Source organism: Rhinichthys klamathensis, unplaced genomic scaffold (assembly GCF_029890125.1).
Source record: "Rhinichthys klamathensis goyatoka isolate OS25496 unplaced genomic scaffold, OSU_Roscu_1.1 h1tg000270l_1, whole genome shotgun sequence".
Lineage (NCBI taxonomy): Eukaryota > Metazoa > Chordata > Actinopteri > Cypriniformes > Leuciscidae > Rhinichthys > Rhinichthys klamathensis.
In genome coordinates, this window is record NW_026606790.1 from 390,938 (window position 1) to 417,486 (window position 26,549).

The following is a 26,549-nucleotide window of genomic DNA, read 5'->3' on the forward strand; positions in this document are numbered from 1 at the left end:
CTTGTCTACTTAAAGTAGGTTACCCTGTTATATGACCTTTTTCTAACTTGAACTATATATCGGGATTATGTACCACATTCCTTAGTTTAGTTTAGGGTCATTTTAAAGGTGTATTATTATTGTAAATTGGATCATATAACTTTTTTTTTTTTTTTATGTCCAGAGAACCCCTAGAGCTTCCTTGAGTGTGTGCTTGATAAATCTATATTACATGTATTGCCATTGAACATGCTTTATTACAATATGTGATATGTAAACTATATATAGTTTGAAGGATATTTAAACTATATATAGGAACTCATAGGAATGAAGTAACCTCGCATACATTCTATGGACTAACAATCTCATCTCAAACAAAATCTGTTTATGTTGGGTCTTGGGTGTTAGCTTGACCGTGCACCATAGTTAATATCAAAATAACTTTTCCATTTTAGGAGCTGTTTTGGTTGTTGGTCTGATACCACCCGTCATGTCCCCCACTCCATTAAAAAGTGCATAGAGGCCTATTGGTGCTGTTGCATGTTGTTAAAAACTTAGTCCAGAAAAGGCAAAGCATCTAGGACAGTATCCTCAGGTTATTTGAAGTTCTTTCCACCCAGAACATCCTGTGAAAAGATTCTTCGTCATTGCCCACTCTTTCATAAACTTGATTTACACATCAGGCGGATTTAAACATACGCCATCTCAAATGACTAATAAACGTCAAGTGTTTTAGCATGCTCAAGTATCCAACGCCTTATTCATTAAGAGATTTGTTTAGAAAAGATTACGGTATTTACATTTGCTCTTTTCCTAGTAGCAATTACTAAACCCCCCTCTGTTTGTGGAAAGAATGAAGCAGAGTCTATTTTTGTCTACGTCAAAGTCGAACCAAAATGTTTCAAAGCTGCTGATGCTTCATTAACCTCTTCAGTGCAGGTTTTATCTGAAGATGTTGAGATGGTCCTCCTCCGTGTCTTAAAAAGGACTGGAAGAGATGAAGCATTGCCATAATTCTTGTGATATTTGGTTTTGTAAAGCTTAAGGACTTAGCAAGTGCACCTTAAAAGGTTTCTGAGAAAACTGTTGAAATTTAAACCCAACCAACCCATGATAACATGGTTTGTACTGTTTTCTTTTTAGATGTGTGATGTATTTTTGGCCTTCATTTCATCCCTTGAAAGCACAATCCGTTATCGTCAATTGCAAAGCCATTAACTGTTGAGCTGATACTTGAGATTCAAAAGGTGCTTGCTTGGGGGTTCATGGTTTTAAATTGGCACTGTGCCTTACAAACATTGTTTGAAAGTGTAATGGCACCTTTGTTGTAATCAGTGGTACAGCTGTTCTTAGATCCGTAGAGCCTGACTTGCTTTGCTTATAGGGATCCAAGTCCTTTCTCCTGAATTGTTCTTGCTCTTTTATTGCTGCTTGATTGTTCTTATAAATTTGGAAGGGCATGACAGTGTTGTTTTGGTTTGCTTCGAGCACTGGATTTATCTCAATCTTAACAGCATGTTTTTGTTTCCTTTCAGTGGGTGATAAAGTTCCTGCTGACATTCGCTTGACTTCAATCAAGTCAACGACCCTGAGGGTGGACCAGTCCATTCTGACAGGTGAGAACAATGGCATTGCCTCAAGTTGTCTTTTTAAATGTACATTCATACTAGGATTTGAGTAGGTAAAATTACTATGGACATTGCAGTGTTTTATCAGCAACAGGATTTAATGTCACAGTCTGCAGATTCTGTTTTTTATAAGTAATGAATCCCATATAACAAAATAAATTCAGTATCTACTTCTTTGAAATTTGTATTCTTAGTTTGTATTGAGCCAAGAGGTTAATCTATGATGTTGTGGTCAAACATCTTTATGCTAATTTGCTGGCTACAGTTCACTGAACTTGAACTTTGTTACACAAGAATAGATGAAATTACTTCATGTGTGCTTGCGTTTCCACTCTCCTGGGTTCACGTGCACATGAATGGAAGTAAATGGAGTCCAAATAGTATTTGTTGTACTTTGTGTCCTTTTTTTTTTAAAACTTTTTGATCCAAGTACAGGAAGAAATTTTGACCTTGGCTTTCGCACTGGGTAGTTCTAGGAACTAGCCACCAGGGGAGTTCCCCAAGATCTAATAGTTCCCTAAGGGCCCTTTTCCTGGTTGCATGCGCACCGCCAGTAGGAACTCTGAAGTGACGTAAGCCGTGCTTGTTGTTGCGACTTTTATTTTGACGGAGTGGCTGACTTTTATTTAGACTGCGCTGAGAACGCCAGAGCCTGAGCACACAGCGCTCCTATTCTCCATTAGTTTATGATCTGTTTAACAGTCCTGTCTTGCGTTATTAGATAGAATGTTGTACAAAAATAGATGTTATACAAAAAGTAGACCCGACCGTATATGAAAGTATTAGCTTTTGCCGTGTGGTTGATGCCCAATGTCTCTAGCTGAGCAGAAGTACATGATCATGTTTTGCTTGGTCCAAAGTCGCGTTGGATTTTCTCCTTCGCGTAACTGTTAAGAGGTCCATCTATTACCATTTTCCATGTTCGTAGAGTTAATTTGTGGAGTAAATGTATAGGCTATAATCTGTGTGTACACAGCTTTTTTTTTTAAATGGTGGGTGCTGGTGTTTCGCTTGCGTACGGCCAATCAGCGTCACTGGTAGTTCCTATTGCACTGGGTTAGACCCTACTCTGAAGTAGGAGCTAATTGAGTTCCTAGATCTAAAATCGTTCCTAGTTCCTGCGGTGCGAACACACCAAAAAGCGAGTACTTCCGCCAATAGTTCTAGAAACTATGAAAAGGTTCCTCCAGTACAAAAGCCCCTATACATTGAATATCCACTGGTCAGTATTTTTATACGCAGGTCTGATTTTTATTTTATTTTATTATTGTTTTGCAGCCGTCCTAATGCTGAATGTCCTTAGCAAAGACATCACAATCTAAGATGTTTTGTCTATTTTATTTTTGTATTTGTTAAATGTCACAGTACCCTTTTATCTCATCACAAAACCACGGTTAAATATAGTTTCCATTGCAGATGCAATTCAGATTTAGCATAGTCACTTCAGTAGTTGATATGAGGTGGAAAAATAAGGGTTTTTTTCCTGAGAAGATTCAGTGCTGCCTATTTTAAAGGTAGGTCAGCTGTGCCCAGTCTCTACAGTCCAGTTTGGGTGAAAGACAGAAAGGAAGTGCTCTTGTAGGCTTGTGGGTCTTGCTTTACTGCCTTAATTGGTAACGGCCTGTTCGACTTTTCCACATCTTTTAGCTGCTCCATCCATGGCTATTTTTTGTTGGGATTCTTTGCCATCCTGACCAGAAATGAACCGTTAAAGCTATTGCGCAAATGCACATCAAGGACTTGAATTGGGACACCTGCGTGATGAACTGGAAACCTAATCCTCATTGTGTTAGTCTTCGAGGGCAGTCAAGTAGTACTAGAACTTTGATTTCACCAACCTGTCACGTGTATCTTCTCTTCGCAGGAGAATCTGTGTCAGTAATTAAGCATACAGACCCTGTCCCTGACCCTCGTGCTGTGAACCAGGACAAGAAGAACATGCTCTTCTCTGTAAGTCAGACCTCTAATGACTGCTGTCAGCATATTATTTGTGGTATAATGTGGATAATGCAGGCCTTATTACTCTTGCTCATATTTAGGGTTAGACAAAAATACAATTTAAAAACATTCATATTTTGCAATTTGAATACAATTCAAAATAACGGTTTTGTATTTTAGTATATTTTCAAATTAATTTCAGTCTTTAGTGTCACATGATCCTTCATGTCATTCTAATATACTGGTTTGGTGCTCAAGAAACTTATTTCTTGACTTAAGGCGTATTAATGTTGAAAACTGCTTAATTTGTGGAAAACATGATACATTTTTTCAGGATTCTTTAATGAATAGAAAGTTCAAAAGAACAACATGTATCCTTGTTGAATATTATTGAGTATTTAGTACTGAGTGTTAATTTCTTTAAAAAAATCTTGCTGACCCACTAACATTTGGACGGTATTATAAGTCGTAATATATAATTGTGTATTAGCATCATATCTGTAATAGCATTTTTAACAGATATATTTAAGCAAACAACCACATGTTTTTGAAGGAATTTTATTATCAGTTTTGCACAGATGTGAGGGATTTGTATTAGGGATTTTAAATTATGATTAAAAAAAAACAATAAGTTATGTTATGGCTGATAGCAGCCAATATTAAAATGTATTGGTTTTTTCTAAATAAAAAAATGTAATAAAAAAAAACCCAGGTGCTTTTAAATGCTGCGAGTTCATTTAGGCAATACAACATTATAATAAAGTATATACAAATATGGCACACTGAAATATCCTATATTTGTTGATTCTGATCAATTAGCCTAAACAAATAATTTTTCGATAACCAATATGGTGCTGATGTATCATGCATCATTTGCATGATTTAGAACCAATTTTGTTTCTAGAAAACTTTGGATTTCACTAGTAAATTTAAAGGGGGTTTTAGATTATGATCATATTCAATCATAAACAATTTAAAACTCGCCTTTTTTTACTAAATGTTTACAGGGTACCAACATTGCCGCAGGCAAAGCGGTGGGCGTAGTGATTGCCACCGGTGTGAACACCGAAATTGGCAAAATCCGTGATGAGATGGTGTCCACGGAGCAGGAGCGCACGCCACTCCAGCAGAAACTGGATGAGTTCGGCCAGCAGCTGTCCAAGGTCATCTCGCTCATCTGCATCGCCGTGTGGATCATCAACATTGGACACTTCAACGATCCCGTTCACGGTGGGTCATGGATCCGCGGGGCCGTATACTACTTCAAGATCGCCGTCGCGCTGGCTGTGGCCGCCATCCCCGAAGGCCTGCCCGCCGTCATCACCACCTGCCTGGCTCTGGGTACCCGTCGCATGGCCAAGAAGAACGCCATCGTACGCTCTCTGCCCTCGGTGGAGACCCTGGGCTGCACCTCCGTCATCTGCTCGGATAAGACCGGCACACTTACCACCAACCAGATGTCCGTTTGCAGGGTGAGAATGCTGGGAAAATTATACACAATTGAAGTGGGCTTGCAGCTTCAGGGCTCATCAAAAATAACTTACAACCTCTGCTGTTATGAATTCTGTTTAGCCCATTATTTTATTCCTTGGCAATAGAGTTCTGTGATTGTTTAGAAATTTGCAGGCTGGGCTTCAGCCAAGAACCGAGTGTGATATTACTGCATAGACAATTGGCTCATGAATAAAAATGACATTCATGATGGTATTGATTTAGCACTAGTACGTTACTTGGCCTCAAACGAAAGTCGTGGGAAAGCTGTTAATCTGCAGCTTTGATATCTGCAGTTTTATCTTAGTTTCTCATGACCTTGTGTCAGACCACCCCAGGTTGCCTCTGTATTTCCTTTTATGTTGTTTTCATGTTTGACATGGTTTATTGTTCTCTTTCTCCCCTTCATCGTGTGCCTGTATACTTATTTCCTCTCATCTTTCGTCACCCTCCTCATCTGCTCTTCTCCAGCTTGACTGCGAGAGCTGATCAGTATGCGGTAGTCAGTTACTTGCGGTAGTGTTATATAACTGACCGTGTGTGTGTTGTGTTGTGTATGTGTGTGAGATCCACAGCAGCGCCTTTGCTGTGGGCTGTACAGTCAAGCATGCAAGCTGTGAAGCGGTTCTGATTTTAATCAGTTTTGGGTGTGTAAAGGTTAAATTTAGTTGCAGGCTTGCTTTTCTTTTTAATATAAATTATTTTAAATATCCTGAGCATTCACAGAATAAAATCAAGCATGTGTTTAAACCAAATTTATTTTTACCCTAAATGTCCCGTTTGCCTCGACTGTTTAAAATAATACTATATGGGAAGGGTGCTTCTAAAATTAGCAGCGTTTCAACTGAAGGAATGTAATATTGTTAACCCTAACCATTAAGCTTGTACTCGTGTTAAATAGTTAACTTGTCTTGCATCATGTCCACTATACACACGAATTATACCTCTATTTTGTGCCTTATTGAGGTTAGGGATGCAGCGATTACCGGATTTCACAATTAACCGCGCTTTAAAACGTCACGGTTAATTAATCGTAAAGACTATGCTACACCGCGGACGGCACGGAACGGAACTTTTGCACCTAACACAAAACGAAAACAACGTTACACCAGCGGTGCACCAGCTTAAAGTGTCGTGCTCGTCAACCACTGAGGGACTAAGCAGCGACGCTCTATTTCCACCGAAAAAACGCCTTAAGGGCCTGTTCACAGATCGCGTCTTTTGCACGCTCAAGTTCATTTCAAATGTAGGCGCACGGTGTCCGCGCTCATAATGGAAGCGACGCGCTCGTTTTTTCCAAGCGCGTCCGCGCTGCATCGAGATAAAAACATCTCAACTTTTCGTAATGCCGCAAGCGCACCGTGGGTCAAGTGACAAGAATCAACAGAGCAACGACAGACGCCTGCGGAGCGCAACCGCCCTAGCGCTTTGGAAAAAGGAGAACGCGGCGTGCAACTTTCAGCTTCCAGTGCAACGTAAAAAAAAACAACAACAAAAAAACAGCGGAATGTTTTGGTTATGCAAGTCTGTGGAAAACAGAATGTGACGTGCTCTCAAGAGTTTCAGTGAACATTTAACTTAATATCCTATTGCTTTCTCCTGTCTGTGTTGAGTAAATGTCAGGCTTTGTAGTTGTAATATGCCCGGTGTAAAACACTAACATAAGATCAGGGCCGTGTAGACTTCTAGGACTACCAATTAACTGCATTTCAGTTATTAATAACACTGCATGAGAGATGTTCTCAGTTTCTTTCTATAATTTGTACTCAAACTTCAAACAAACAAACCAAAATAATGAGATTATAATAGATGATTTCCTAAAGGCACATGTAAAATTTGGATTAATAATTAAAAAAGAGTATTAAAATAAGTACAATAATATTGGTGGATAACATTTGGACTATATTTGTTTTATTTTAAAAGAAATACATAGGCCTAATATTTAGCTTGCATTTAATTCAATAGAGCCAAATACTTTGTTTATTCTTATTTTCATTGGGATTTATTATCCCTTTATAGTATTATTTATGTTTTTATGTCAAATACCAACAAGATATTGTTTTCATGTTATCAAGTTTTCTACCTCAGGTTAAAAAAAAATTTAGAACAAACTAAAAACTTAATAATTTTGTGATCTATTTCAATCAAAGAGTCCTGCAGCCTTTGACTTAATTTGTTATTTTTAAAAGAAAAATGCTGGATGTTTACAAAGCACTTCTCTTTAATTCCAAAGGAAGAGATTGATTATTGTTTGCCATTTTATAATTTTGTACTGTGTTGTGGCAGCAATAAATAACACATTAAAATCTAGTGTTGAGTGTTCATGTGATATTATACATTAGTAGTGTTGTGAAATTAATTGATGCATAATAATCGTGATAATCGTTAAACCGTGATTATTTCTCAGACAATAATCGTACTTAGAAAATCTGTAATCGTTGCATCCCTAATTGAGGTGCAGTTATTTTTTTAAGAGTTCATATTTAGTGGTGGACCAATATGGATTTTTGATATCGATGCTGAGAGCCGGGTTACCTATTATATTATATCAGACCTTTTCATTTTTAAAAAGGTGAATAACAAATAATGCAATGAAATGTATATTTATTTTACATAGTTTACTAAATGAGAACTTTGAAAGTGAATCTATATTGGGGGGCGAATCATAACGTAAAATAAACATTTATACTTTAGCTAGCAACTTCTTGATTCTGTTTAGGATTTTCACAAATAAAGAAATTGTTAAAAACATGAATAAAAAGGAGGTAAACTCTGTAACCAACAGTGCACTTAGTAATCCAGGCGGTATTTCAGAAAGCAAGGTTAACTTAGCCTCACATACACCCTGAACAGTTGTTTAACCCAAACCTTGCATACTCGAGGTATGCAGGTTCCAAAGCTGCGCAAGTTCAGTCAACCTGGAGTATGAAGCATTAAGATGCTAAGATGAAATTTTTTTTAGATTGTCACCTATGTATTTTTATTATAGAATTACATTATATAAAACATCCTGATGCAAAAAAAAATAATACTTTGAGGGTGTCAAAACAAGTAAATTTCCTCTGTCTTGAATATGCTTTTCTTGCCTAGTTATTGCTCTAGTTAAGTAACCTTTGTTTGAAAGCCACAGAAATTTGTGATTTTTTTTTTAGCGAATTGTTCTTTTGAGTTTTTATCTAATTCTGGATTTAAAATGGTCTGAATGATTCATTAGTGACTCATTCTAAATCAAAATGATTTTTGGAAATCCTTAACTAGTGAAATTGCCTTTCTACAAATGTTTGTGAGTCATGTTAAAGTCGTGGAAATTCACTCATTAAAAGTGCATGGAAACATGCTGAAAACCACATAGCAACACAATGTTAATGACTCAAGACGCATACGCATCATTTCAGCATGTTTTGCCCCTTCATTCACCAATAGCTTTTTCTTTAGGAAGTGTTAAGTTTGATATTGTTTTTCCATAATTGTTTTAAAATTGCTAAGGGTTAGTTTATCCAAAAATTCTGTCATTACTCACCCTCATGTCGTACCGAACCGTAAGATGTTTTGGATGAAATGTAAGCGATTTATGTCCCTCCATTGACAGCCTACGCAACTAACACTATCAAGCCCCAGAAAGGTAGTAAAGACATCATCAAAGTAATCCATGTGGCTCCAGTGGTTTAATCTCAATTTTATGAAGCGACGCGATTGCTTTGTTTGCACCAAAAAAATGTACTAAATATTTCTCCAACACACGTTCAAGAGAGCACCACAAATCATGCGTGTTGTTGACACGAGAGCTGACGTTGTTGCGTGATCGAGATTTTTGCAAAAAACAAAGCGCTCGCAGTATTTTAATGATGTCTTTACTAACTTTCTGGGGCTTAAAGTGGTAGTTATGTAGCTGTCAATGGAGGGACAGAAAGTTCTCAGATTTCATCAGAAATATCTTCATTTGTGTTCCTAAGATGAACAAAAGTCTTACGGGTTTGGAACGACATGAGGGTGAGTGATTTTTAGGCGAACTTACCCTTTAAGTTTTTCTGCTAATCATGTCTTTCTCCATAGTGCCTAGCACTTTTGAAATTACTCCCTGTCTCTCTCTCCCCCACACTCTTCTGTCTCTGTGGTTCGACTCTTGTCCACTGGGTTTTATCACAACAGCAGGAACGCTGTTCCATTTTACCATCCCACTCACTCTCATCTCTTTTATGCTCTTCACTTCCTTGACATATTGGGGGTCTGATTGTCTTTTGTGCTTAAAAATATCCTTAATGCTCAGTTGCTTATGTTTGGGGGGGTTTGCTTGGTTTTAAAGGCCCTCTGAACCATTAAGTGAGTGTCATGTAAAGTGTTTACATCTGTAGTGCTGGTATATCCAGGTCAGGTGGAGTAGGGATCTTTTCATGAGATGCTTTCAAACATCAGAGATCATCTGTGGTGGGATGGCCTGCCACCTGCTGGTTGAGATTTTGTTTGATTTTTTTTTATGTCTTTTTTGTTCCAGATGTTCATTGTTGATCAGGCAAATGGAAACAGCTGCTCTCTAAAAGAGTTCACCATTTCTGGCTCCACATACGCCCCTGATGGAAAAGTGTGAGTTTTGCTGCCCATGTTCACACTGATATTTCAAAGTGCATGAGACACTACTGTTTAGCAACCTCTTTTTTCTTTTCTTTTTTTTTTACTCCAGGTTTCATGAGGGTAAACCAGTGCGATGCTCCCAGTATGATGCTCTGGTTGAACTGGCCAGCATCTGTGCTCTGTGTAACGACTCCTCTCTAGATTTCAACGAGGTTAGTTATTTACATCTTCTGGTATATGCAGCATCCTCTGTTCATGTGCGGAACTATATTGTCTAGCATACAGATGTCACTAAATGAATGAATTTGCTTAAATATAATTTTTAAATTTCTTCCCCATATTTTTTGTATCCTTGTAAATTAATAAATAATATTTTAAACATTTATAAAATATAATACAAAATAGTATAGAATTTTAACATTGGTCATTTGGATTATATAACATTGAAAACAAATGTCTGCTTATCAATATTAACCAGAATATGTATATCAGTGGATCCCTAGTGCTTGCGTTTATCAAACAGCAGTTCTGAAGAGTTTCTGTCTATGTCAGGCCAAAGGTGTGTACGAGAAGGTGGGAGAAGCCACAGAGACCGCTCTAACATGTCTGGTGGAGAAAATGAACGTGTTCGACACAGAACTAAAAGGCCTTTCCAAGGTTGAGTTGGCGAACGCTTGCAACTCGGTACGTCAAACATTTCCAACCGCAGATTATGAGTTGGTTGCAACCCTAGTGGGTCGTGTGGTTGTGGAAGCCCACATTAATTTCCAAATTGGTTGTGTTTGATGTAATGTCAGCATTCATCTCTGAGTAATTTGTTGTACTCTTTCTTTCTTTGTCTCAGGTCATCAAGCAGCTGATGAAGAAGGAGTTCACTCTGGAGTTCTCCCGAGACAGAAAGTCCATGTCAGTGTACTGTACTCCCAACAAAGCTCGCTCATCCATTGGCAAGATGTTTGTTAAGGTAACGCCACGTTTTCCAGGGAGACTTTAGCACTTCAGTATTCCATTTACCTGTTCCAAACAGGACTACTTAACGTTTGAAATGTGTTGTGGTACAACAATGTACCTGCAGCTTCCTTAAACGCATTATTTCTGGGTGCAGGGTGCTCCAGAGGGAGTGATTGACAGATGCACGCACATCCGTGTGGGTGGGAATAAAGTCCCCCTGACAGCAGGTATTAAAGAGAAGATCCTGTCTGTGATCCGTGAGTACGGCACAGGACGTGACACACTGCGCTGTCTGGCTCTGGCCACCCGAGACAACCCATTGAGCAAAGAGAGCCTTGTACTGGAGGACTCAAACCGGTTCATTGAGTATGAGGTGAGAAGAGCATTTTTGTGTTACAACAATCACAATAATGTGTGTGTGTGTGTGTGTGTATAAATATTTATTTATATATAAAAATATTATATATAGATTAGGGCTGGGCATGCTTTAACACATTTATTAAAGGGGTCATATAATGCCATTTTTGTACAAGCTAATATGATTCTTTAGGGTCTAAATTAAAAGTTTGTAATATACTTTAATTAAAAATTCTCATTAGTATTGTAAGAAAACACTTATTTTACCTGGTCAAAAACAGCTCTGTTTTCAGCACGCCGTTTCAGTGCATATGACTTTAAATGATAATGAGCTTTGCTCACCCCGCCTCTGTGTTCTGTGCTACACCGTTTGTAACTCAATAACACAATAACCATAACGCGTTGTTCAGTATAAACGTGGGATTATGAATTATATTGAGAACGTCATACATAGAAAACATGCCGTAATGTACCCTGAGTGTAAACCTTAGACGCATTCATTGTGAAGCGTGCAGCTAGCGATTTGCAAAGATTAGTATATTAATATAAAGTTTAATAAAACGTTACACTCACTTCCGTTCTTCTGGAGATTCAGCAGGAACACGAATATCTGGTACCGATCCTTTTTCATGAGCAGCTTCTTAGCAAATCCAGCTTTATACTGATCCTCGTTTATAAAGCAGTCTGGTGTGAAATGATTCGCGCAAACATGAGAGCATTGACGTTGCTCGTGGGGAATATTCCCTTCGAAAACAAACACAGCCACTGCGTCTTCAGCGGTTCGGATTTAGGAACATTAAAATGACTGCTGTGTTCGTTATTACACCCAAGAACAGAACACCACAATCGCTTAGACGCCATTCTGCTCATAGACAGTGCTCCAGCATATCAACAATGACCGCGCCGGTCCGCGCCGTGCAGACTATGATTGACAGCTCCCTCATGAGCGAGGGCGGGTCTGTGTTGAGACGCTCCTGTCAATCAACAATCGTGGGAGGGGCGTGCGAGCTTGTGACGTCACAGGCTCGAACGGCTCGATTTGAGGCAGGGGAAAACATATAAGGAGATTAAAACAAAACCACTGGATGGATTTTTATCATTATATGATGGTTGTGTACAGACACTGCCAACACACATTTCAGTACAATCAACTTGTAAAAGTGCATGTACCATTATATGACCCCTTTAAGTAACGGCGGTAAAAAAAATTTTCGCGCGTTAACGCAGTTTTTTTTATTATTATTATTTTGAAAGTCCGTTGCTCACTGGCTCTGAATACACACAGGCCTACAGTCAAACCATGGGTCACAGGAGGGGTGGGATGTTGGTCAGCCAGCAAATAACCCTCCCAAACAAGCAGTAGAGGAAGGCTTCAGCAGGTTCTCTCAGGTGAACAGAAAGGGAGACAGCGCTCCGCGAGTGAACGGCAGGCGCTCTATGGATAGTAACCATGGCAACGGCTTCAGTGCGCAGCTGCAGCCTTTTTAACTTAAATTAAAATTATACATAACTTTACCTGATAGGCCTGCGTTTAGTTTAGCGGGGATGCTCTGCCATGTGAATTCCCTCCTGTTGATGTCCTGATAACTATTTAGATTCTGGAAACTCACAAACAGCGAGGATCAGTCTCTCTTCCAATGATTTGTGCTGCGCGTCGTGTACAAAAAGTTCAAGAAAATTCAACTTCGGCGGCAGGCGTGTGCGCGCGCACAACCGCGACAGTTTCACGGGAACGCACCCACTTGCTACTGAACACAGACGGTTTCTGCTGCTCCCTGATAAAAGATACCTGTTGATACCTGTTCAGAAAAAAACAAGAAAACAGGACTCTGGTGGTAACTTGTTTTAACAAGCTAGATAAAAGGTAATGCCCTGGCAGTGGCAAATAGCTTTGGTTTAATATTTGATTTGATTACATTAATGTTTAAGTTGAGATTTACAAGAAATGTTGTATTGCTATTGTGTAAAGGGAATACTGCTGGTAAAAAGTACATTAGGCTATTTGTTTAAAGTTTTTGCAAACCACATGTCATTGCACTTTTGTGTATATAGCAGTACATTTAAATCAAAAGTGCGCAATACACTACTTTAGAATTCATTATTCGATTTTGCGCGTAACAATGCAATTAATCGCAAGAACATCATGCGATTAATCGCGATTTAAAAATTTTTATCTTTGCCCAGCACTAATATATATATATATATATATATATATATATATATATATATATATATATATATAAATATAAATTCTTAACTACACAATTTTCATTTTAATAGACGTTTATTATAATTGCTGTTTTTCCTTTAGACGGACCTGACCTTTGTGGGATGTGTGGGCATGCTGGACCCACCCAGAGCTGAGGTGGCAGCTTCCATCAAACTTTGTCGTCAAGCGGGCATTCGAGTCATCATGATCACTGGTGACAACAAAGGCACAGCTGTGGCCATCTGCAGGCGCATCGGCATCTTTGGTGAGGATGACGATGTCTCGTGCATGGCCTACACTGGCCGAGAGTTTGACGACCTGTCTGCTGCCGCCCAGCGTGAGGCAGTGATCACTGCCCGTTGCTTTGCCCGTGTCGAGCCATCTCACAAATCCAAGATTGTGGAGTTCCTGCAGTCCTACGATGAGATCACTGCCATGGTAAATCAGATTGCGAAATCGTAACAAATACTAACTGAATGATTTTATGTACACTTTCAATCTAAAGTTTTGGGGTCAGTAAGGTTTTTAAAAAGAAGTCTCTAACCAAGGCTGCATTTATTTGGTCGAAATACAGTAATATTGTGAAATTATTACAGTTTAAAATGACTGGTTAATATTTGTTAAAATATCATTTATTCCTTTGATGGCAAAGACAAATTTTTACTGTAGCCACTCTAGTCTTCAGTGTCAAATCATGATCCTTCAGAAATCAGTCTAATATGCTGATTTGCTGCTCAAGAAACATTGCCTATCAATGTTGAAAACAGTTGCTGCTTAATGTATTTGTTATTAATATTAACTTTATTTGGAATTTAAGTCTTTTACTGAATTGAAGTGTCTTTACTGTCAGTTTTGATCAATTTTATGCTTCCATTCTGAATAAAAGTATTTCTTTAAAAAATAACAGTTGTGTATATTTATGTATTAATATATTATTTATTAAATTACTATAAAGATGGAGGAAGGATGTCTTCTAGATGTTTATATTGGCAAATCTTTCTCCCTCGACTGACTTGACTTGCTGTGTTCATTGCTGCAGACTGGAGATGGTGTGAACGATGCACCTGCTCTGAAAAAGGCTGAAATTGGCATTGCTATGGGGTCAGGCACAGCAGTGGCTAAGACTGCTTCAGAGATGGTCCTTGCTGATGATAACTTTTCTACCATCGTGGCCGCTGTGGAAGAGGGTCGAGCCATTTACAATAACATGAAACAATTCATCCGCTACCTCATCTCCTCAAATGTCGGCGAGGTGGTCTGGTAAGGATCCTAACCTTTTGCTAACTTTATTTTTTTTTTACTGGCCCGTCCACATTAAAACATTTCAAGTCGACATAAAATGCCTATTGCAATCTATTTAACTTGTGAAATCTTATGTACCATTAAATATTCTGGGCTTGGTAAGATTTGTTTTAATGTTCTTGAAAGAAGTCACTTATGCTCACCAGGGCTGCATTTATTTGATCAAATTGCAGTAAAAACAGTAATGTTATGAAACATTATTACAATTTAAAATGACAGTTTTTTTGAATACATTTCAAATGTAATTTAATCCTGTGATGGTAAAGCTGAATTTTCAGCAGCCATTACTTGAAATAGTAAAGACTTTTACACTGATCAAAAGTGACAGACATTTTTTTTGTAACAATTTAATGCGCTCTTTCCGAATAAAGGCCCGTTCACGCAGAGGACAATAACTATAACGATGAAGATAGAGTAGATATAGTTCTAAAAATTGTTCTAAATATAAAAGAATATCTACTCATTACTCTTAAGTCCTCACTACAACTATAACGATAACGACACAGAGGAACGATATCGTTTGAAGCAATTTCACAATGATTTTTTCCAGCTGATGAACAACAAAAACATTGACAGCAGCGGACAACAAAACTGCAGGGCGTTAAAGTTAGTCATGTTTAGTTATAGTTCTTGATGTAAAACGATTTGATTTAATACAGTATATAAATCAAACTTTTGAGTATTAGTCTATTTCTAAGTGAAACAGGTTTTCAGTTAGAGAAAATTATTTTATTTTTTATCAATCAATTGGTGTTGATACCAGAATGGTTATTAAAGCAATAAGCCTCTTGAAGCCGTGTTTTACAGTGAATTTAGAACAGCTAAGGGGCGTTGTCTGCGGAGTGCCTAAAACCCCCTTAGCTGTTCTAAATTCACTGTAAAACACGGCTTCAAGGGGCTTATTGCTTTTATAAAACGGTTACTCCATAATTTTCATTTTAATATTTATTTTATTCATAAAATAAATACCAGCAACAAAAATAACACATTTATACGCCAAGTAATGTAGTTCCAAAGAGGTTGCCAATTAACACATGCAATGACAAAGAATCACAAACGGCAGTTGCACAGTAATACTAATGTAATGCAGTCACAGGTGTATGTTTGTTGAGTGATTTACAAAGGCTTCGAACGCGGTTCAACCAATCAGAATCAAGGACCTGAACTATCCGGTTTATTATAAATGATATATTATATTGTATTTTGTATTTTATTCTTTATGTAGTTTACTATTCATCCTGTGTGCCAAAACAGAGCAAGTCAGTTTCTTTTCAATCTTGTTTTGGCACAATTTAGTCTCCATCCTAAAAGCGATACAATATAACTGACAACACTGTGAAATTTATGCCTTGAGCAAACTCAGATCACTGCCAAAGTCCTTTTGACATTCTTCCAGTTGTTATCTAATCGCTTAACTCACTATGTGTATTCTCTCTGGCAGTATTTTCTTAACGGCTGCTCTGGGCTTCCCCGAAGCTCTGATTCCAGTTCAGCTGCTGTGGGTGAATCTGGTGACGGACGGTCTGCCTGCGACCGCTCTGGGCTTCAACCCACCCGACCTGGACATCATGAGCAAACCCCCTCGCAATGCCAGAGAGCCACTTATCTCTGGCTGGCTCTTCTTTAGATACCTGATAATTGGCTGTGAGTGCACCACTGACTTTATTTTCTATATAATATGTATTTTAAATTTTTTTGTGGGTAAAGAAAGATTTGACATGTTATGTTCTCCATGTCACCCTAAAGGTTATGTAGGTGCTGGTACTGTAGGTGCTGCTGCATGGTGGTTCATTGCTGCTGAAGATGGGCCTAGAGTCACCCTCTATCAACTGGTTAGAAACTCCCCTTACATTTTAATACTCTTTCTCAATCACATGCATCCCAATGTCTTGATTCGCTTCTACCATTTTCATCACTGCAGAGCCACTTCCTTCAGTGTGCACCGGACAACCCTGAGTTTGAGGGCCTGAAGTGTGAGGTCTTTGAGTCTCCCTATCCAATGACCATGGCTCTCTCCGTACTAGTGACCATTGAGATGTGCAACGCCCTCAACAGGTCAGTATCGAAAGTTCGCTACATAAAGGCACATCTTGTCCCTGAAAATGTCACAATTATTTACATCTGCTATTAAGATTCATCCAATGAAGCTGTAAGACGAGACATTGGTGTATACACCTGGAAGTCATTTTCTTGTAACAATGATCTTACCGATATTTTATTGGACTGTTCCACTTTTAATGCAAATAGAGAACATTTCTATGAAGTAAGCTCATCTAAGGACTTGTTTAGTAATATTTTACCAGAAAAGGTTTTAGAAATGTTATTATGTTTATGTTAAGAATTTTGTATAATATTAATTGATGTATTTATTTTTGTTTACATGGTTTTTATATAAAATCTATATTTTTGTAATTCAGTTTTTGTCATGAAGATAGATAGCCATAGATGCTGACATGGCATTAAATAAACTATGCTGAAGTGATCTTACCGTTTGAACGGAATTGTACTCTACAGATAGTGTAGTTACATGCATTTTCAATGAGTACTGAATAGAGTTTGACATTTTGAGGAATCACAAATCTTTTTATAACCTATTTATCCTTGTATTCGGCTGTGTCCAATTACCATCATATCCGCTCAAATGGATCTTAAAGGGATAGTTCACCCAAAAATGAAAATTCTGTCATTTACTCACCGTCAAGTTGTTCCAAACCTGTATGAATTTATTTCTTCTACTGAACACAAAAGAAGTTGATGGGTAACTGTTTAGTTACCCATATTCTTTAAAATATCATCTTTTGTGTTCAGCAGAAGAAATGTATTCATTCAGGTTTGGAACAACTTGACAGGTTTTAAGGTGACAGGTTTGACAGGCATAAATGGTGGATTATATAAATATGCAACGAGTCAATCAATTTCACAATGTTATCTTCTTGATGTCCTGCCGTAGTGTTTCAGAGAACCAGTCTCTGCTTCGCATGCCCCCCTGGGATAATGTGTGGCTGCTAGGAGCCATCTGCCTCTCCATGTCCCTCCACTTCTTTATCCTATATGTGGAGCCCCTGCCGGTAAGATCAAGTTTCAGTATATTGGTTCTTTTGTTTTTTTGTTGTTGTCTTTGTAGAATCTAATGTGTTTTTTTTAATAAATATTTTTAACTGTATAAACTCTTATACAATTAAAATTACAATTAAAAACATTATGCAATACAATTATTCAATTGTGACTTTTTTTTTCTTACAAATCTGACTTTATCACACAATTCTGAGAAAAAAAGTAAAAATTGTGAGATATAAACTCACAATTATGTGGGGGGGGGAAAGAATTATATAATTTATAGTTTATATCACACAATTCATTGCATTTCCAAGATTATAACTCGTAAAAAGAATGTACAGACAATGTTGTTGTTGTGCTGTAGCTGTTTTTATTTGTCTGTATAATTATATCTGTGTGATATAAACTTCGAATTGAGAGGGGGGAAATAGAATTGTGTAAGAAAGTTGCACTTATTTTTTTTTTATTCCATGGTTGGTTACTGTTTACTTTATTTTTATTCATATTTTTAACATTTCTTTATTTGTAAGAAAATACTACAATAGGATTAGAGAATCAAGCAATCTAAACTAAGGATAAATCTTTGTAAATTATCAAGTTTACTTTTTTTTCTTATTTTCATATTATTTCCAATTTAGTAAATATTATGTAAAATAAATATAAATTTAATTTCAGCGATTATGCATGTATTTCTATCTTTAAATAGTTTAATATCATAAGCAACAAAATATATTTCAATGCTTTTGCATTTTCTCGCTTTTATATAGCTTAGTAATTATATCGTATGCAATTTACGGGCATCAAAGAGCCTCTATCAATATGCGTGGTATCGCTTTTTCCCGTTGCTTTCAAATTCGTGATCAAGCGTACTCTCTGTATAGGAAGCAGCTGTTCTGACCTCTAATTTTACAAGATAAGATGTTTGTCAATGATGCTCAGGATCAGTTGTGCACCAAATCCTCTGCCATCATCCTGTCAGTCAGCTCTAATTGCTGTCTTCTCATATTAAGTGAAATCTAATGTACTGTAATGTAACCGACTACCACAGCTAGCCTAACCATGTTCCTTTAGAATGCGGTATTCACTTTCCATGCCTTTCCAAATTCAAAATTGGGCTTTGGGCACATCCCTAATGTTTGTGTAGTGACTCTACCCTGGGCTTTCTCTACAGATAATCTTCCAGATCACTCCACTGAACGTGACCCAGTGGCTTATGGTATTGAAGATTTCCTTGCCCGTCATCTTGCTGGATGAATTGCTCAAGTTTGCAGCCAGAAACTACCTGGACAAGCCCAAAGACCTGGACAAGCCCAAGGGCATGGCCTGCTCACTCAGCACCTGCACGGAGGGCATTTCCTGGCCCTTTGTGGCTCTCTCACTCCCCCTGGTGCTGTGGCTCTACAGCATTGACACTAACTTGGCTGAAATGTTCTGGTCTTGACTGAAATGAGCACTGATGTGTGTAGATGGTGTGTACGTGTGTCTGTATGTGTGGTTGTGCGTTTAAAGTGTGCCTCCGCAAACAGCGAATGTGTACGAGAAGGACAGGATTAACACAAAAATAACCTTAAGATAGAAATATAACTTTTTTCTTTTTTTTTTTTCTTTTTTTTTTTAACTGTCCGTTGGTGATTTGAGGAGACCATACAGACCTGAAGTCTTCAAGTATTAGTGACCATTAATATTCTTTTTGGTCTTCTTGTTGGTTTCTTTTGTTATTGCGTTTTAAATTAATCATTTGTCTCGTCTCATTTCAAACCAGTAACAATAATGGTAATATCCACTTTGTTTTCCCCCATATCATGTGTTCAAATTGCTGAATTGAGAAAAGTGCTTGTGTACAGACATTTAACACTATTTTATGCAATGGTTCATTTGTTCTTATTTGTTCATTTTGCTAACAGAGAGTAGAGTAGGTTGGGTAGAAAAGAGAAAGAAAGAGAACAAGACAGAAGAACTGTTTACTAATGTTTACCTTTGTGTCTTCGGCGTGAACATCGCTCAGAGCCAATGGACAAGCATGGTGTTGCAAAGCAGCATGGGAAAGAGAGTATGGGTCTGAACGTTTGAATGCTTCATGGTCAAATCCTCAGATGAAAGCTGCATGTTCTGTATTTCGCATGCATTTTGTGTGGTTTTTTCATTTATGATTTGTACCTGTATGTCTTTCCCTATGTGTAATAACTTCCATTTTTATGGTGATACATTCTGTTCCCACTATTACCTGACACGTTTGATTAGTAAAGCCAGTTTTTCTGCAGTAGGCAGAGTACAGCTACCTCAGGACTGTCAGATTAGACTCTCTCTGGTTGCTTCCCACACCCCCCACACACACACACTTAGCTTTACACCGCCTGTACACATTACTGCATGAGGCGTGCCTCTGTTTGAAAACTCAGATTCTTTTGGCCCTAACCAATCTGTTTTAAGTTCTTTTTTGTGTGTTTGTTTTCACTGTATTTTATAATTGAATGAACTTGCATTAACTTAATTTAGAGGTTTTCTTTTGTTGTGGGGTGGGGTGGGTTGGACAAAAGATGTAAATGTTACCGTTTATTTGGGTCAGAGATAAACAAGTAGAAAATTAAACAAGCAAAGGTTTAGGTGTTGCATTCAAAACATGAATTTTACAATGCAAAACCAAAATGTTTCATGCTCCCTTTTTTTTCTACTTTTAAGAAAATGCACTCATGAACCATTTGAATTAAAATGCGTGTCTTCATTTTACTAGCTGGTCTGTTCCTTCCTGCAATGCAGTACGGCAAGTTTTAAGAGCAATTATACTTGAATAAAGGAAAGTAATGTACAGAGATTTAGTTACATAGCTGAGCACAAGGTTGACAGCTGAGAGGGGTTTCCTTGTGAAGCAGCCTCTTGTTCGGCCCTCACCAGCCAGTCTGGTAAGACGGCCTGTATATTTGTACACATATACCCGAACGGTACAAAGTAAATTTTTTTTTTTTTTTTCATTAAATAGAGCTTTCTGGCGTTTCTCCATAGCATCACACTAATTGCTTGCTGAAATGGATGCATGTCCCTGACTATGCCCATGGTGTGGTATTCTGGTGTCAGTATTTTAATAAACAACCATGCACATTCCCTTAAGGCCCGTTCACACCAAGAACGATAACTATAACGATAATTGTAGCGTCCACACCAGCGGATGATATCATTCTGTTTATTTAAGCGAGCTGCAGCTTTGTTGTCTGCTACTTCAAATGCTCGAGCTCTTTAAACCAGGGCGGTTTCTGATTGGTTGTCAATGATTTTATCGTTCTGAAAGGGATTCCAACTATATCGTTTTTTGGTGCCGTTATAGTATTTTTATTATTATCGTTCTTGGTGTGAACGAGCCTTAATTAGCATTCAGTGGTCTTTCTTTTAAAAGTTTAGTTCACCCAAAAATGAAAACGATCCCATGATTTACTCACCCTTAAGCCATACTAGGGGTATATGACTTTTTTCTTTCTGCCAAACACAATTGGAGTTATATTAAAAAATATCCTGGCTCTTCCAAGCTTTATAATGCGAGTAAATGGTACCCTAGATTTTGAAGCCCAAAAAAGGGCATCCATCCATCATAAAAGTAATCTATATGGCTCAAGGGGGATAATAAAGGCCTTCTGAAGCGATGTGTTTTTGTAAGAAAAATATCCATATTTATAACTTTATAAACTATAATCTCTGGCTTCCGGTAACGGCCGTACACGAGTCTAGTTCCAGCAGAAGAGTGAACTCTGACCCGATGCATGACGTATTGACGATTGTGGAGGCGCAGAGGATGGAGCAAAACAAAACTGTTCATGAATTAGAAGTCTAAATGAGAATATTTAAAGAGAAATGTAGGAGAATTTCGATATAAAAGAAGAGGAGCTTGAGTTTGTTACCCAGCCTTATTTCTTTGAACCGTGAGAGGCGTCTACTCTCAACTAAGCTTATAATGCGTCAGGTCAGAGGTCACTCTTCTGCCGGAACTCGACTTGCGAACGGCTGTTACCAGAAGCCAGTGATTATAGTTTATAAAGTTATAAATATGGATATTTTTCTTACAAAAACTGGAGCTGTATGGATTACTTTTATGATGGATGGATGCGCTTTTTTGGGCTTCAAAATCTCAGGTACCATTCACTCCCATTATAAAGCTTGGAAGAAACCAGATATTTTTTAATATATGTTTGGAGGAAAGAAGAAAGTTATTTTCACCAAGGGTGACATGAGGGTAATTTTTGGACGAACTGACCCTTTAAGAAAGTGTCACTGACGTTGCCACTACACATTCCTCCATTCTTTTCACCACACGTTACAACAATCCGAAGCCTCAAGTTTTCTGACAATGGACCAACCCTGCTATGTAACTGCTAAATTCCTACTACGACGACTGCGGCTGTTTACAGCTGCACTTAACACATGGCCATATCAGCTTGAGTACATTCCACTGCAATATATGATGTTTTATAAGAAATATATTGTTACTTGATGGTCAAATTACATTCAAGCATGATTGTTTCCTTTACCCCATATAATTTCAGTCTTGTCTTTGAATGAAATGAATAGACCTCACCATTAGTTTTTATTAGAATGGTCCGTACACTGTGGTCTGACTTGCTCAGGAACTGAACTTGGATGTTGGCATAAATAAGAGTCAAATGAAAACACTATTGCCATTTTTTTTTTTTTTTTTTTTAAATGTTGCCTTTTGTATCAAGTAATCATACTGACAATTATTTACACCTTATACTTGGTTATATGCTAAATATTTATTTAGTGCACTTTAGCATTTCCATTTAATTATAAAACATTTTTTTTTTAAATCTGTATTTTTTGGCAGTTAATGCTAAGTAGAATCTGCCTCTGCTTGTGTTGGGAAACCTCAGGCTTCTGTGTTGTGCATGTCTTTTTTGAGTGGCTTCATTTTGCTGAATATCAGAACCTGCATGTTGAATGTGCAGTTCAGAGAAAATAGCCACCATTGCGCTGCAGATCATGACATGTCAGAGTGGACTTAATAATAAAACTCAATAATAATGAATACATGACAGAGAGATGAGAATAATAAGTGTGTATGGAAGCAAGCAGCAGCAGCAGCAGCATCAGTCTTCTACCATGCATGACAATGTCTACCATTGCCTATTGCTGATGCAAGGAGAGTTTGTTGCATTTTTTTTCTGTGTAACTTGTCATAGTTTTATATACATGTATTATATAGTATAATGCATGCCTTCAGTTGTAATTAGCCAAATCATTTGATCTATATTTATATAGCAACTTCCTGTGTACATCGCTGCTAAATGTATGATATGATTAAACACATCATTTTACAAATAAACTGCAGTTAATTTGACCAATGCTGATGTTCATGCTTTGTGTTTCTCCACGTGTATCTGTTAGGAAAAGCCATTGAATAAATTTAAAATATATATTAAATGATGGAGTAGGATTTTATTTTATTACTCACTATGCAAATTACCTGAATCAGTGCCATTGGCCAGCAGAAAAAAAACTGTGCCACTTGTATGTGCCACTTGTTCTTGGCCCTAAAATAAACAAATAAGCCATTCATTCGTATGAGTTGCCGTAAAATCTATAAATAAATAACTGTGTTTGTTGAAAGCAGGCCATTTTGAGTATAGAGATGTCCTAAGCAGTCCCTTACGGCTGTAATGTCTAATATTGAACACTTGAAGGCGTCAGAGACAAAATGTAGCTAAAGAATATGGTCCAATTACAATGACATCATCTTATTTCTCTTGTAAACACAGCTGCATCTTTTATGTAACCAGTGACCAAAATCTGTTTAATTGACAATAGCACTGAACTGACTTCAGGTGAACAACAGCCGAAATGCATAATTTCCCTGTTATCACTGTAAAGCTTGAAACAATATGTTGGCCTATTGTACAAAGCGCTATATAAATAAAGGTGACTTGACTTGACAATAGCAATATTAAAAAAAAAAAAGACGAGACACGGAAGGTTTTATTTTTGCAAATGACACTGTTGCATTAGCCTATGTGCTGATTGAACCACAGCTCGTGAAATCGAATTTTTTATCGATCTATATGTAAAAAATAAATAAAGAAAAACTGAAAGAAAACATGAATTATATTTAGTGCAATAAGGACATTACAAAAAGTGACAGCATGTCAAAGCAAATAATATTTTCAATACAGTATTGTGCGTTTTCCTTCTCTCACAGTTAAAAAAGGCTGCACGCGTATGTAAACGCGACTCAGTTTCAGATTCAGACTTCATTCCTCCTAACGCATGTAAAACGTCTGATATTTAAACCACGCCACACACATACGGTACTACAATCTCCCTGACCTATGCGGTGAAGCAGCCTGTCTCTTTAAATCGAACCCATGCTGGGAGAGCTGTCAATCATATGCCGTAGTCCCGCCCTTTCCTGCAGCAGCAGCAGCAGCAGCGGTGTATCGTTCACACGGAGGCATTACGTACAGCAGACTCACCAAATATGCACAGTCTAATTATCCGCGACAAAATGGGATAATCGTGAGAGTCTTCAGAGAATTTCATCAACGGGAACTAAAAGAACAATCGAGGAGAGTGATTTTTTTAACCTTCAATCTACACAGACGTAAGCACAAAGGGTTTTGGGCATAATGGTGATAAAAGAGATATCACATTATCAACGCAGGGAAACTGGAATACATGGCCACATACACGACCGGACCGTATGATTTGTTTATGGCGACCAGCTTAATTTGAAAAGCTTTTTAAGGAGTATTTTGTTTATTCCGTGCGATCTGGAGAACAGATGCTGTCATTGTGCTGGGGACCGAGATTTGTGCGCGTGATATTCTGCAAGTGGTCTCGTCGGAATGGTGCGCGAGATGAGAATGCGCGTGCCTTTATTGTTTCCGCGCGATATGCTCAATAACTGTCGTTCTTCTGTCGTTGAGCAACTCGACAACGACGACAATTTTGGTACAGAAAGATTGAGACTTCAAGTGACAATTCCAGGGAAATCATGAACGATATGTTTTGTAAACATTTGTATTAAGTGTTATTAAAGAAATATCCTTTATTATGAACGGGCAACTGCCGACTTTTCATACTTTCATCATATTTGCTTTTCTTCGGCTAAATTCCACTTAGTTGGAGCTACTTGACCGTGCGTTTCTGACCAATTTGATATTTTCAACCTGAGAAAACACAATGGTGGAGCCTGTGGGTTTCATTGAAGCCTGGAAAGCACAGTTTCCAGAGTCTGAGCCTCCGAAGATGGAGCTAAGATCTGTTGGGGGAATCGAACTAGAACTAGAGAAGTGCAAAGCATCCATAAGACGTTTGGAAATGGAGGTGAACAAAGAGCGCTTCCGGATGATCTACCTTCAGACGCTGCTGGCTAAGGAGAGAAAGAGCTATGACCGACAGAGATGGGGTTTCAGGAAGCCACCTCACATGACAGAAGGGGACCCACAAGCTGTTGGGGCCGATTCCCAGCATCTCCATGCACAGGAGCACGGACAGTCAGAGCGCAGCAGGTTTCAGCCTGTGGGGGAGACCAGAGTGAAACCACGACCACCCCCTGCCAGAAAGTCAGCCTCCCATGGCGATGGATTGGAGCTTCAATCGTCGTTTGAGGCACACCAAGCAGGGCCAGTCACTGAGACCGATGGACTCTCACCGTCCACACAGAGGGGCGGAGTCTCCCCTCGCAGGCCCCATCCACCCCCTGACAAGGAGCTGCCTTTGGATCCATCCTCGAAAGACAAGCCGGGCATGGGGCTTGGGGTGGCTGCATTACGTTCGAACTTTGAGAGGATCAAACGAGCCAACTCGCACTCAGCCAGCGAAGGAAAATCAGGCCAGGAGAAACCGTTTTACACCAACGTTGAGTTTCATCATGACAGGGGCCTAGTAAAAGTCAACGACCGTGAGGTCTCGGACAAAATCAGCTCTCTTGGGAATCAAGCCATGCAGATGGAGCGCAAAAGGTCACTTCATTCACTTCCGGGCAACCTTGCTACAGTCGCAGGTGATCTACGCACCAGGCCCGTCTATAGGGGGCGCTCTACTGAAAGCACCTGCGGATATGACGCAGAGTATGAAGACGGCGAACCAAGTCCTCGCTATAGCACTGCGAGACCGAACGGGGCCAAACCACCACCGCCACCATGGCAGCCATCAGATTTCCAGCCATATACTAGTGTTTACGTCGGAGGGATGATGTCAGGAGATGGTGGTGACGGTAGGGTCACTATGAGGGACCATGTAGGAAGCGACGACCATCTTCTCACCTGGCCCAGGAGGTCTTACTCGCCTGGAAGTTTCGAGGACGTGGGAGGCGGAGGAGGCGGCTACACGCCAGACTGCAGCTCCAACGAGAACCTGACGTCTAGCGAGGAAGACTTCTCCTCGGGACAGTCCAGTCATGTGTCGCCCAGCCCTACGACAGCGTACCGCCGCCCACTCCGAGAGAAGAGTCGCTCGCCTTCTCAGAACTCCCAGAATTCTCAGCACTCATTTGACAGCAGCAGCCCCCCTACACCGCAGACACAGAAACGGCACCGGCAGCAACATGTCGTGGTGTCCGAGGCCACCATTGTAGGCGTAAGGAAAACAGGACAAATCTGGCCCCACGATGGAGACTCTATAGCTTCCAGTCGGGCTTCCCATGACAACAGTTACCATGGAGATCTAGGTAAGTCATGATTATTACTTTTTCATGTTGTTGTTCTTCTTCTTTTACCCCCACAGGTGAAGCGGTTCCTAAAAAATATCGAATGTAACAAAAATGAATGGTTTTAGATTAGCAAAATTGGTTGATACTGTAAAGCTGTAAATGAGAGATGACATCATTGATGACATCATTGTTAATCTGATACACTAGGTAGCAATTTGTAGCATGTCTGAATAATAGCAACTCAATGCTTTTGGCCAGACACACTCTTCTTAGAGTGCAAATGAGTGGGCATCTTGTGTTTTTCTGCATTCTTGACTGGTCAGCATATCTGTTTTATATCCCTTTATATTTTGCTTGCTATTCCATTAAATCCCTCATCTGTCAGTTCCTGCACTTCCCTTCCCAAGCTATTGTCTAC

General features: G+C 38.7%; 2 protein-coding genes across 2 annotated transcripts in view; both read left to right on the forward strand.

Moving 5' to 3' along the window:
* Positions 1-20,208, forward strand: part of atp2a2b (ATPase sarcoplasmic/endoplasmic reticulum Ca2+ transporting 2b) — a 42,526-nt gene extending 22,318 nt beyond the window's left edge. Inside the window, exons 6-20 of the mRNA XM_056268280.1 lie at positions 1,515-1,595; positions 3,472-3,557; positions 4,553-5,017; positions 9,529-9,617; positions 9,715-9,817; positions 10,158-10,289; positions 10,450-10,569; positions 10,711-10,929; positions 13,225-13,560; positions 14,162-14,382; positions 15,866-16,068; positions 16,171-16,256; positions 16,346-16,479; positions 17,375-17,492; positions 18,653-20,208. Of these exons, the coding sequence (XP_056124255.1) occupies positions 1,515-1,595; positions 3,472-3,557; positions 4,553-5,017; positions 9,529-9,617; positions 9,715-9,817; positions 10,158-10,289; positions 10,450-10,569; positions 10,711-10,929; positions 13,225-13,560; positions 14,162-14,382; positions 15,866-16,068; positions 16,171-16,256; positions 16,346-16,479; positions 17,375-17,492; positions 18,653-18,922 (2,663 nt within the window). The 3' untranslated portion in view covers positions 18,923-20,208. The remainder of the gene's footprint in view (positions 1-1,514; positions 1,596-3,471; positions 3,558-4,552; positions 5,018-9,528; positions 9,618-9,714; positions 9,818-10,157; positions 10,290-10,449; positions 10,570-10,710; positions 10,930-13,224; positions 13,561-14,161; positions 14,383-15,865; positions 16,069-16,170; positions 16,257-16,345; positions 16,480-17,374; positions 17,493-18,652) is intronic.
* Positions 20,209-23,880: 3,672 nt separating this feature from the next.
* Positions 23,881-26,549, forward strand: part of bcr (BCR activator of RhoGEF and GTPase) — a 73,055-nt gene continuing 70,386 nt past the window's right edge. The window contains exon 1 of the mRNA XM_056268279.1: positions 23,881-26,149. Coding sequence (XP_056124254.1) covers positions 24,661-26,149 — 1,489 coding nt within the window. The 5' untranslated portion in view covers positions 23,881-24,660. The remainder of the gene's footprint in view (positions 26,150-26,549) is intronic.